The 12,801-nt window shown below is 39.2% G+C and overlaps 2 protein-coding genes across 2 annotated transcripts in view; one reads left to right on the plus strand and one right to left on the minus strand.

The window, feature by feature from the left end:
• Positions 1-2,091, minus strand: part of LOC122772252 (insulin-like growth factor 1 receptor) — a 37,086-nt gene extending 34,995 nt beyond the window's left edge. Inside the window, exon 1 of the mRNA XM_044030118.1 lies at positions 1,177-2,091. Within this exon, the coding sequence (XP_043886053.1) occupies positions 1,177-1,267 (91 nt within the window). The 5' untranslated portion in view covers positions 1,268-2,091. The remainder of the gene's footprint in view (positions 1-1,176) is intronic.
• Positions 2,092-5,577: 3,486 nt separating this feature from the next.
• Positions 5,578-12,671, plus strand: ap3s2 (adaptor related protein complex 3 subunit sigma 2). The gene is made up of 6 exons (XM_044030467.1): positions 5,578-5,797; positions 7,325-7,416; positions 8,024-8,135; positions 8,329-8,400; positions 10,276-10,383; positions 12,009-12,671. The coding sequence occupies exons 1-6, from the start codon at positions 5,729-5,731 to the stop codon at positions 12,132-12,134; spliced, it is 579 nt and encodes a 192-aa protein (XP_043886402.1). The 5' UTR covers positions 5,578-5,728; the 3' UTR covers positions 12,135-12,671.
• Positions 12,672-12,801: the final 130 nt, after the last annotated feature.

Below are 12,801 nucleotides of genomic sequence, written 5' to 3' on the forward strand. Positions count from 1 at the left end.
CATTTGCATTTGCCAACATTTTTGCAGATGATTTCAACACGTAAATATCAAATGTTTTTGGGAAGTAGCACCTCTAAACCACATTTTCCACTTTTTATTTCTCAATTCATATTTCTGGCAGGACTTTTCTCCCCCTCCCTCTCCTTTCTCTATATTTTTTTCTTGAGATCACAGACACCATCCACGTTTGTTGATTCTTACTCACCACATCGAGTTCAGAGTCGTGTGTGTATAAGGAGGAGATTAAGTGGCTTTCTCCGCTGGCTGAGTCATGGTTAAATACCTTCCGTGCTAACATGTTTAACTCATTTATTTTTGTGTAATGTTTAAAGGATGAACTCTAGGATTACAATGTGACATTTGTCAGTGGTGCAAAATACATAAAACGTACAATTATAACAATATCAATATATAGTATAGTACAGTATATAGAGCACCACCAGCTTTGTTGTTTGTATCTACGTCAAATTCTACGACCACTGTCATTTGGATTGGAATGATGTACCTGAAAGCTGTATGTGAGTGTAACTCATACAACAGCATGTATTGAATAAACCTGGCATAATAGATCTTTTTCACAGCTGATCATTTTTGAGCAGTAGGCATGTCGAACAGACAAATGAGAAGATAATGTGTTGGAATATTGTAATAAGAGACACTGTAGTGGGATTTAAATGATTAGGTTTACATTTGTTCATTAAAGTTACACTTGTTTTTGTTCAATTGTCTAAATAAAACCATGTTGTTGGAATGGAAATAATGCAGTTCATTATTTTGGACTGCATAGACTAATCACTGTTTTGTGATTCCAAAGTAGAAATCGAATAAACAACAGTAGTTTGCAATAATATAATCAATTTAACCATTTTTAATAGTTAAAATTAAATGAAAAACAACCACTAACAAAAACACTTTACCTGTAGTAGTAATTATATTATCCTGCAACAAAACTACACTGAGTGATATGTTTTCTTCTACGTTTACAATTTATTCCGTTATTCAGTTTTACACAATAAATGCATAAAATCGAAATGTTAATTACCAGGCAGTTTTCCCCATAATGCTATTTAAAAACATACAGTGCAGACAAGGTGTTTTGGAAACTTTTCTTCGCAATTGTGGACAGTACTGAGACAAATGTCTCCGTGTCTGTTGGTGTGGAGTGGCACTACTTACTCTCTGTGGTGGCGGGCCGGAGGCAGGACGACAGACCCAGCATCAGACCCCAAAACAAGGTCAAGCGGTTCCTTTCCGTTCGTGACCTCATTCCTGATTGAGTAAACCCTCCCAAATGTAGACAATAAATATGACAAGGGGGGATGAAATATCAACAAAAACTGGTCGAAATTATTTAAACGACCAGTCAGATAGCCGGCCAGAGGAGCTAAAGCTAACGCTACTACAAATAAGCTAGCAGCGTAGCGCTCACGCTTCCTAATGGGAGTCCAGTCGTGTTACAAAAACAATCACCGCTTTACCCCTCCAGAAAGAAAATGCGTATGCATGGCTGTTTATTCTTGCCAGAAAAAACAACACCGTGTTGACGTGTGCAATGAAACCGATGCGGTTAAACCAATAACGGGAATTCCTCTGTAATCCGCATCTTCACACTCCATATCGGGAAGGAAAAAAACGTTCGGCGTCCCGCTGCTGGAGGATCATCAGCCAGAAGGCAGAAAACGACTAGGACCCCTTCTTAAAAACAGGATGGAAATAGTTGGTCCGAGTCACACAACATCATATTATGTTTATACACAGCTCCCTTGTGTGAGCGACGTTAGTTAGTGTCGAAGTATCCAGGGTAAAATGTGGTTTCAGACCGCAGCCTCCCTCTACACCGCCTCCTCCTCCTCCTCAGCCTCTCATCATGCACACACGCACCGCGTTGTTGTGGTAGCGACAATATACTTTCATACAAAGGGAAAGCGCAGTATTTGACCTTGCTGCCCTAGGGTCGCACAGGTCCTCTTGCTTATCCAATGCCCTCCGCCGATAGCACGACGGGCCGCGTCGTTAGACAGATTAATGTGAAGGTACAATCACAGCAGCCTCTCCGGCTCAGTCTGCAGTCTGTCGTGTTCGCTGTAAACACGGCGCCGTGCGCAGAGATCGTCTCTGTTTCAAAAGATGAATCACTCGAGCTTTTTGCCCCGCCTTCCAGTCTGTGAGCTGTGGGCGTCGCTCTGTTACTGCAGTTTAGCCGCAGTTACCATAGAGACTGGTCTGGTATTTATCACATGAAGAAAGCTACATTTATTTTTCAGTGTTAACAGTGGCCTGGACCCAACAAACTATACACGATATATACACCTGGACAACGTGTCGCAGCTATATCTTGTTTGCTCGATCATTTTTAACACTAGAGCAGCGTAGGTCTCCCTTCTATCCTCACAGACATCTAATCTACACAGACACCGGTCCAACAGCACTATGCGAAAACACGAAAGCATTTGCTTGCCGCAATGTTTCTAAAAGTCCACATCGTCGCCACAGGAGATAAAAAAAGGAGACAAAGTGAGACCTCGTGCTTCCTTCTACTCTCTGGTCACCGGTGTCCCGCCCCCGTTTACGACGCGGTGTAATGGGAATCCTGGAAGCTGATCCGGGATCAGGGTTGTTTTGCTGCTCACAAAAACACAGCAGAGGGCTGCAGTCTCAGACAGTGGATTTACGGATTTACATAAAGTTTATCACTCTTCCTATATTTCGATGGTTGCTACCTATATCAATTAACCAGAGAGGCCCCATCATTGCAGCCTTATTATTCAAATATATGCCATGTGGCCACACATTCAGCATATTTAACTAACTGAATGTACTGCAATATAATTCATGTGGCATTTAATCTGCCTAATCAAACCACGAAGACAAATGAAGACATTTCCCACAGTGTGCATTTAACATTTTGTCTCCGTCAAATTCAACGAGAAACGAGAATACACCGAAATGCTGCCATCTTGAGGGCATAGAAACCAACTGCAGGGTTTTAATCTGCAGTAGAAGAGAATGAGGTCAGGACTCAGGAGTGAAATTTATACCACTATAAATGTGTGCGTGTGTATATTCACATTGTTCCTTCTATCTTATATTATTGTTGTTATTATTTAGTGTATCTGGATAGGGTTGTTGATTGTATTTCCCTGTTTTTTTTGTTGGTTTAACCTGTTTTAACCTTTTTTGTTTCTTAAGATTTTTTTTTCATCTCATGTGTGCACCTTGTATGTGTGTGCTGGTGTGTGCAATCTATCTATCTATCTGTCTGTTGGTCGGCCCATCCATCCATCCATCGTTTCATGAAATTTATTTCCTGCCAGGCAAGACACAGTGGGCATCGACCTCCTAAATTTAGGTGTTGGTGGTCTGTCTGACCAATACCTGCTGAGCTCCAAAACGCCACAACACTTAGTCATTCTGTATCTTTTTGAACTGAACATATAGATACAGAAAACATTTCCCAAATATGTGGAGATCTGGGACAACTCATGAAAGGCCACACTGCCTTTTACTTTGTCTGAGACACAGACAGGTACAGTTGCAAGTTACCATCCCAAGCTGAGGAAGTGGTTGGCCAGCAGCGTGTGATGCTGTGGGAGAAGTAGACAGTAAACAAAACCATCCATAGAAGAGCCCCTGACAGTTTTGATTATCCCTGTAATTACAGACTGCTTTCATCACTTCACAGGGCAGAGCACAGAGGCATTATTTGGATGCCACACATTACCTCAGCTCTGGCAGACAGCGCTTGGCATCCATCACAATCCAACAATTAGCACTGTGAGAGGAAAAAAGAAAAACACATTAAAAATGAAGCAAATATCGGTGACCACCCAAGAGTCCAAATACAGTGAGTCATCCTCTAACAAGTGCTCACTGTACCAACATGACCCCCACTGTGCCAGATAACGTTGTGCTTGTCCACTTGCATTTGTTAAGTGCCTATTAAAGTCCCCATGAAGGCAGCCGGCGGGCCCACCTACCTCGACTGTCCTGGTGGAATACATTCTCATGCCGCACTCATGTGGAAATAAGCCGGTTTACCACCAATGGGTCACACATGCTAATGAGTGTCTGTTTGTTTTCTACTGTGCTCATGCAGGAGGAAGGGAATTTAGTGGGCAAATAATAGATGTTATGCAGATCACAGTCCAGTGGCTTTGCAGCACTAATGATGAAAAACATAAAACAGAGAATTAATGGCTATGAACTCAGAGCAGGAAATGTGGTCTGCTACTTTGATGTAGCTGAGACTGATCCCACAGAAATACAGAGTGCTGTCTGGCTCAGGTTAAACGTACCTTAGTTGTGGTTTAAGGCAGAGTGACTTTAGACCACAGATGCCCAAATGGATGAATGAATGATGAATGTCTAGCTCTTAAGTAAGAAAGTAAGTAAAATATGATATTATGTGGAATTATATTCTTTTTTACTATGTTCATAGGCTATTTGAACACAGAGCAGGTGATTCTCAAATAATGATTTTGTATTACGTCACTGAGGAACAGTTTGCTTTTACATTTGTAAACAGTTATATGCTACTAAACATACTGTTTACTGTATGCACTTGTGAGTAAAACATTATCCTCCAGCTACTCAGAGAAGGGCTTTGCTCATTAAGGGAATCTGTCTTGAACGCTTTCATGCATAATTCAATGTTACAAATGCAGTGTCATATTTAAGTCACAATCATTGCAACAATACAAACAGGTGTAAGGCTCTGAAAGGAATATCTATGTATAGCTCAAGCTGAAACGTTTTAATAAGTGATGCTGTCAGACATTATTTAACCCTTAACCCTTTACAATCACATGCATTGATGTAAACATTTGACTTATGGACAGAATTTCATTTTAACAAATCATAGCATGCATTTTTGATTAGATTTAATTTATTTTAATTTTTTTATTTTGCCCTATATACACATTTAGACACAGAGACAGGAGAGGCAGAAGGTCTGTTACAAATCTCACTGAACTATACAAAGGATAAATAATACATAAAAGAAACACTTAAAACGGGAAGAAATATGAGATGATTTTAGGCATCATTGCGATTTATAATAATAAAAATTAATAGAGGAACAGTGTTCCACCAGATAAGAAAAGTTATTCCATAATTTGGCAACCCTATTTCTTGCTATGAATTTTCCTCTACACCTGAGATATGAAGATGAAGTTTGATGAGTTGAACAGGAAAGGACCAGCAAGTTTGCTTATAACAAGTCTTTTAATGTTTAGGAATATTCCCTTTACTAGAAAACAGTCCATGAATTAAAAACACATGCTTGAAAAGCATTAATGTCACAAAGAGTGAGAGTGCAATTTCTTAAATAAAAGAGCAGATAATGCATGAGACTCAGATAGGGATATCGACAAACCGATTTTATGCTGAATATATTTTCCAACATTTACAGTGAGAAAAAGAACATATGTGGGGTAAAGTAAAGTTTGTGTCTTGGCTGATTCAGTTTGATTGTGTCTGACATGATAGATAGATAAATTGCCTGAATGACAAAAAACAAAAAACAAATTGCATATCCGGAACGAAAGATATGCGGAGTTTGTTGTTCGAGGACGGAGGCTGAATGTGGAGACCCAACCGGAAAGCTTTAATTTTGTTATCTGAGTAGCTAAGAGGCTGTCATCCGCGAGCTAACGCCGTTAAAATAGCTAAAGTCTTTATATTTGATCAACTATTTCCTGTTGGGGTCTGATAACTGTGCAGGATTACAATGATTAAAGCTATTTTGATATTCAACAACCACGGTAAACCGCGGCTGATTAGGTTCTATCAATATTTCGTAAGTATCTTTGCGATTGCTCCTCTAAACATTGACATTGTATTGCAATTCATCTGTTTTGACGGTCAGCTGTCAGTGCTTGTTTAGTTTCGGTCGGCTGAGACTGACATATGTAACCAAAATATACACCGATGAGTTAAAAAAACAACAACAACCCACCATGCTGCTCAATATAAAAATTTGCTAATACTAGTGTGCAGCTAAGCCAGACTTAAGTAAGCTAGCCACTTAGATTTACGTCCCTTCTATTCTTGTTAAATATCTATATGTTATATGAATTGGGAATGTACATCCTTAGACATTTTTAAACTATGTAAAATATAAACAAAAAAACCCTCAAATGCATTGTATGAATAGTCTATTTTGTAAATTGTATATCTGGTCACACACTATTAACACTGTGTATATTAGTGTATTATTTTTTTTATTTAACTACTAATATTTATCTGTAGTCTAGGTATAAAGGTTTTTGATCTGGACCTGGTCCAATGTGACCTAGATGCATAAAAAGCAGTTAAATATCTTTTTTTTTTTTTGGCATTTTCACAAATAGATAAAAATGTTTCATACATCAGAATCAGTGTTTCAAAGAGTCTACAGCCTCTCTGTGACAATACAGTCCAGGTTTGACAAGTCTAGGTATGGAGGTTTTTGATCTGGATGCGGTCTAGGTGCAGAAAAAGCAGTGAAATGTCAATTTTTCTGTTTTTTTTTTTCCAGTATCACAAATAAAAGAAAAGTAGTGGGGGTTGGGGCAGGGGTTCAGAAAACATGAAAGTTTATTTCAAATGTCTAACATAACACAGTCAAGCAGTAAGAGTTGAAATAAACCGAGGATCAGCTGCTCAGCGGAGTTAGTTGAGTTTACCTTAATTTTCCACTGAACTACTGAATCTGTTTTATTATCTGTGCTGCTGTAACAATGCACATTTCCTCATATCATGTCATATCATCTCATCTCAACATAAATCAGCTGTAATTATCTACCTGTTTGTCTAGTAATCTTGTAGACCTTGGTTTTAGATCAGCTTGTTACCTTAGGTAAACACAGGCTCATGCCTTTCTTTGTGAACAGTGAAATATGGAGCCAGGGGTTCACAAAACAAAATCCAAAAGTCCTGCTACAAAAATGTTAATGCTGCAGATGACTCTCTGATATCAACTCCCAATTTGAGATAAGAGAGTAGACCTTAATGAAGAGTCAGGGTCTGGCCCTGGTGAAGACTTGGAGTTGAGATAAGAGAGTAGACCCTGATGAAGAGTCAGGGTCTGGCCTTGGTGGTGATGCTGTTTGTTTGTCTGTATGCATGTATAATAATTTTGAAATGTAATTTGACATTAAGACGGAGAACCTTAGTTAGTTTTTTCTCCATGCTTGTCTGCAGTATTAACATCCAGCAGGATGTTGTTGTTTTTTACCTGCCTTGCTAAAGTTTCAGCTGGAGCATAAGGCACTTCCTTCCTGTCTGGTATGTTTGTGGTCTTTTTAACCAGAAACTGTAGTAGTAGTAAAATGTTTTCTTGCAGACGGAGGACATGCAGCAGCAGATCATTCGGGAGACTTTTCATTTGGTATCCAAGAGGGACGACAATGTCTGCAACTTCCTGGAGGGTGGAAGGCAAGTAGTGCTGCTTGCTGTAATTCCATGTGATCACATCATACTGTGACATGTAAACAAAAAAGCAGGAATTTATATATTTTGTGTATACAAAAACATTCCTCCAATGTGTTTGTTACTGGTGAGCAATATGGCAATGCTGCAGCTTAACCTCTTAATGCTGTGATTTTGTGGTATTGGAAAGACTGAGATACTGTCTGTGCCAAACAAATTTAAGATAATGTGCCATGTGGAGAAAATGTATATTCTGGCAGAGACTGAAAGGCAGCCCTGCAATTTAATGTATGACATTTTATGACATTTGACAGAATGTTTAACAATGACTACTTGTTATGACCATTTTATCCTCCCTAATTACTTTGCTGTCTCAATGCAAGTTGACATCACTTGGTAGCAAATACAGCCAGCAGCTGACTGAACTGCAGTAGCACTTTTTTAACCATTAGATGGAGCAAACACACAAATATCTGCTTTGTCTCTGTAATAAAGCTACTTTACACAATAGACCCATGTGTTGATTTGATTCTAGCTGTCATTTATTTGTTTGACCCAGTGGACCAGTGGAACTAAAAATATATAAATAAATAATATGCCTTTGTGTTTTCAGTCTCATTGGTGGTTCAGATTACAAACTTATCTACCGGCACTATGCAACCCTTTACTTTGTCTTCTGTGTGGACTCATCTGAGAGCGAGCTTGGAATTCTGGACCTGATACAGGTCAGCCTCTACTTTATTCTATTGCTTCATGAGCATATCTAATATGTAATTGTTCAAGTAAAATCACATCTCATCTTTTCCACATCACATTCTGTTTGTTTCTTCAATCAATGTTTTGATGATGCGTTTCCTTACGTGTAAGTGTTTGTTTTCTAAAAGAGATTTTTGACTGACCAAATCCTCTTCTTCGAAGGTGTTTGTGGAAACACTGGATAAATGCTTTGAAAACGTCTGTGAGCTGGACCTCATATTCCACATGGACAAGGTGAGTCCACAGTCGAGAAGACTTTTCATTAGTGCTGTTGCTGTGTAGAAATCAGTTGTCTAGTTTTGCCTTGTCTATGTCAGCTGGAGGTGCATCTTAAATTACTGACTGAGACCAATGGCTAATCCAGTTTTATATGTAAATATTTTCTTTGTCAAAGTTTGAACATATTTAAAACCAGCAAGTAAAGTGGTGGAAGACCTATTAAAAGCATACAGTGTCTTCATGTGATTACAGTGTATGGTCTACCTTCTGATATTGGCACATGGGTCAATTAGCGTTGGTGAGCAGGTGGCTTTGTACTCCAGCTGTGTAATTTGTGTCTAAAATAATAGGAAAAAAACAATATTGGCTATGGACCACACAGGTTGGCGGTTGGTGGCTAGCACTGTTGCCTCTAGGCAAGAAGGTCTGGGTGTGAGACTGACCGAGGGCCTTTCTATGTGGAGTGTGCATGCTCTCCCTGTATGGTACTTTTGGTTTTAGGTCAATTAAGACAGTCTAATTTGATCGTATGTGTGAATGTGAGTGAGTGAATGGTGGTTTGTCTCTATATATATATTTGCCCTGCGATGGACTGGCTCCAGCCTCTTGTGTGAAGTGGACAATAAATGACAGGAAATTGGCTATGTTTTAACATTTGACCGTCGAATATACAGTAGATGTTTTTTTTCTTTTCTTTTTCAATACAAGTTCACACATGGGTGCATTTTTCATTTCACGAAGGAGCTATAGAGAGACATAACCCAGAGGTATTGTGTTGCTTCGTGGTGTGTTTAACTCACTTTTCTGCAGCTGGTTGCATTTCAGGAACAGCTGCATTATTGTGTTGTAATCAGTCCAGGGCTTTTTACTGTGTGAATTTTTGATACCTTGGGTCTTAGGGCTATATTTTGTTTTAACATGGGAGTTTTTTTGCAAGGAAAGGTGAAAATAAATATATTTATGTTCAAGGTTTCCTTTGAAGATGATGGATTGATGGACATTTCATTCCTAGAATGAAGCCCTATATTATTTAGGCAGCAATAAAGCCTCCATTCTCTTCAAGAAACTTTGAACTGAGTAAGACGTGTTGCTGTAGTTTAATCCGAAACATCTTCAGCCATCTTGATTCAATTTTCTCAGCAGGAAATTGATGTCATGTGGTGTAGTGGGGTTTGGCCCGAGGAATGGAGGAATGTTCCCAAAAGAAACGTGGAAATATTTCTGCCAGGATGAAAAGCCCTTGCTTTTATAAAGCCCCCCAGCTGGACAACACTGCCGTACATGGCATCATAAAATTGTAATTTATATATCTATGTGTAGGGATAAATAATAGACTTAATATTATCAGCGTTTTATGCAAGTCTAGATCACAGATTTAGACTGCCTCACCAATCTTTCACATGTCACTTCCTGTAGCTATTTCAGATAATATACTCTGTAAGGAGATATTTCAGGATTGTGAAATACCATACCAATTTCAAAGCTGTTGCAGGGATTTCTTTTTAGTTTATCACACTTGATTCCAAATTAGGTCTGTAATGGAAGACAGCCCTATCCTTCCCACCCACAGGAATTCACAAGTCTAAACTTCATTGTGAAGTTGAGACTCTTTCAAAGTTAGCTGTCAGCAACAGCTTGTTTCCAGAGAGAAACTATTTTATGCTTCGATTATCCCTTTGGTTTCAAAAATAAGACACATTTGCAAATACACAGCATCAAAGAGATTGCTATTTCGAAGAGCCAGTGTGTTGTGTTGTCTAATCTCTGTTTTGATTGAATTTTCTTCATGCCGTTAACAGATTTGCTTTTGTCAGCAGGAGATCCGTTGAAATGGCTCTAATTTCGCACAAGCTGTCGTGTATTAACCACTCATGTTGTCTTGATGTGCAGGTACACTACATCTTGCAGGAAGTGGTGATGGGAGGCATGGTGCTGGAGACTAACATGAATGAGATCGTAGCTCAGGTGGAGGTGCAGAACCGCATGGAGAAGTCAGAGGTGAGAGTCATTTATTTAGCCTCATCTGGGACCACGCCATTGTATTTTTTGGTCACATTCATATTCATATCTATCTGACCTTCTCCAGTTTCATATTTTACTTATTTTTAGCCATCAAATATTGATTTTAATTATTTGATATCATAGTAGAGCTGCGAAACAACACAATATGATGGTCACTCAGCCTCTCCTGATTCTTTTCTCTCTTTTCTTTGTGCCAACACACTGGTGTGAAGTGCTTACTGTTTATGTTTGGCACAGTATGTTGTTAACAACAGTCACATGCACAGTCACACATGGTTATAAACAACCTTGTTCAGATTTTATGGAGTGTACACTCACCGATCAGCCATAACATTTGAACCAGTCATCTGTTTTAATGTTATGTCTGACAAGTGCATATGTGAATAACAGGAAGCATAATGGTACTACAACGGCACAATATTCAAAATTCTTTTTCCAGCGAGCCTCTTAGCCTCTGTTTGATTTTCCCCTTTGCTTAAATAATTTTAGCTGCAGGAGCAGTGCACCTCACTTTCTTGTTTTCGGACACAAAACTCTTTTGTGTTGATAATAAAACAACCACACAAGATGAGGGATTCCTTGTCACTAAGGAAATCAAAGTCTTTACAAAGTCAGACATGAACGAAAAGGAAATGCAATTTATTTTGATCTTAAATTTAAGGAGTAATTTGACTTTTTGTGAAAACCCACTAATGAACTTTCTTAACAAGCTTTACACCTCAGGAAACAACTGCCCTGCCTTGTCTGTATGTCTGACATGTCTGACTTGAGTTCCTGTTCACAAAGTCAGGCCAGTTGTCTCCTCATCAAGGAAAGAATAAAATATTTTATAAAAAGGTATCCTTTGGTAAATAATCTCATGGTAATCACCCTAGGATTTAATTGCAACTCTCTCCTCTTGGGTCTGCCTCACAAATCCCTCCATGAACTTCAACTGCCCACATCATCACCAGAACCCCCTCATTCCACATTTCATCACCCCCATCCTACAACAGCTCCAATGCCTCCTGGTTAATGTCTCCTGTATGCTTTCAAGGCCATCCAAAAACTCTCCCCTCTGTATCTGTGCCATCTCCTCCCGCTCCCTCAGATCCTCCTCCTCCATCCACCTCAATGTGCCCTCCGCCGGTCTCAGCACCATGGGAAGCAGAGCTTTCAGCCCCTCTGCTCCCCATCTCACTCCCAAATGCACTCCCACCAGACATCCACAACTCTGACTCCCTTCCCCTCTTCAAACCCAGACTCAAACCCACCTGTTCAAAATAGCCTACTCTCTGTAATTTTACTCCATTTTATTTTTACTGTGTCGTCCTGTTGTCTGTTTTTTATTTTATTATTGTTTGTCTTTGTAAAGTGTCCTTGAGTGTTGGAAAGGCACTAATGTTATTATTATTATTGTTATTATTATTGTTATTGTTGTTATTATTATTATTAATAACAATAATAATAATATTAATAATAATAATAATAATAATAATAATAATCTTTCACCTTTTTCTGCAAAATCTTATGGTGTAATAACTGTAATGGCAAAGCCGCTGTAATCAAGACTTGCACACAATAGCTTTAAAGTTGACATCTGTGTCGTTTGGTTCGGGCAGGGCGGTCTGTCTGCAGCTCCAGCTCGTGCTGTCTCCGCTGTGAAAAACATGAACCTGCCAGAGATTCCTCGAAATATCAACATCGGAGACATCAATATCAAAGTACCGAGCCTCTCCCCATTCTGAGAAGCCTCCCAGCTGAGCTCTGCTGGGCTGATGTACTACAGACATCTCTGTTTCCCTCCTCCCAGCTCTCTAGCTAAGACAGAAAACTGTGTGTGTGTGTATATATAAATATATATATATATATATATATCAGTCTTTTCACATGTTCAGGAGTTCTGGATTATTTTTGAGTTCAGTTGCTAACAGTTACTTTAGTTAAAGCATTTGCACAAGAATGTAAATTATCTTTCTATAAAGCTTTAGCAGTTCTATTGCTATCTTGACATCGCCTGCTATTCCCAGTGTGTCCTGCAGATCTGCTCTAGATTTCCTGTTCCGTCCAAAAGAAAAACGACTGCTGATCCACTGTGTATTTTTCTTTTTTTTTTTCCCAAGCTCCGACATTCATCGTTTGTTCTGCCTATATTCTGAAAAACATTCCCTCCTGTCTGGAGCAGTTCACTGTACCCTTTGGCCTCTGCAGTATGCAGCAAATGTTCCAAATGTGTGCTCTCAGAATGGGATCAGACTCATCTGCCTGGCTGCTGTCGCAGTTCCCTTCTCTGTGATATACTGCGTCTCTGATGTCCTTGTGATTTGTGAATAACATAATTGTTCTCCTGGGTACAGATTGCGCTCAGCCTAGGAAAATGTAAATGCTGTGTATTTCTAGCCAGCTTTTAATGTG

Source organism: Solea senegalensis, linkage group LG7 (assembly GCF_019176455.1).
Source record: "Solea senegalensis isolate Sse05_10M linkage group LG7, IFAPA_SoseM_1, whole genome shotgun sequence".
Taxonomy (NCBI): domain Eukaryota; kingdom Metazoa; phylum Chordata; class Actinopteri; order Pleuronectiformes; family Soleidae; genus Solea; species Solea senegalensis.

Coding starts and splice junctions, on each gene's coding strand:
- ap3s2 (XM_044030467.1), top strand. CDS start 5,729: ATGATTAAAGCTATTTTGATATTCAACAACCACGGTAAACCGCGGCTG. Junction 5,798..7,324: donor TTAGGTTCTATCAATATTTC/GTAAGTATCTTT, acceptor GTTTTCTTGCAG/ACGGAGGACATGCAGCAGCA. Junction 8,136..8,328: donor GAATTCTGGACCTGATACAG/GTCAGCCTCTAC, acceptor TCTTCTTCGAAG/GTGTTTGTGGAAACACTGGA.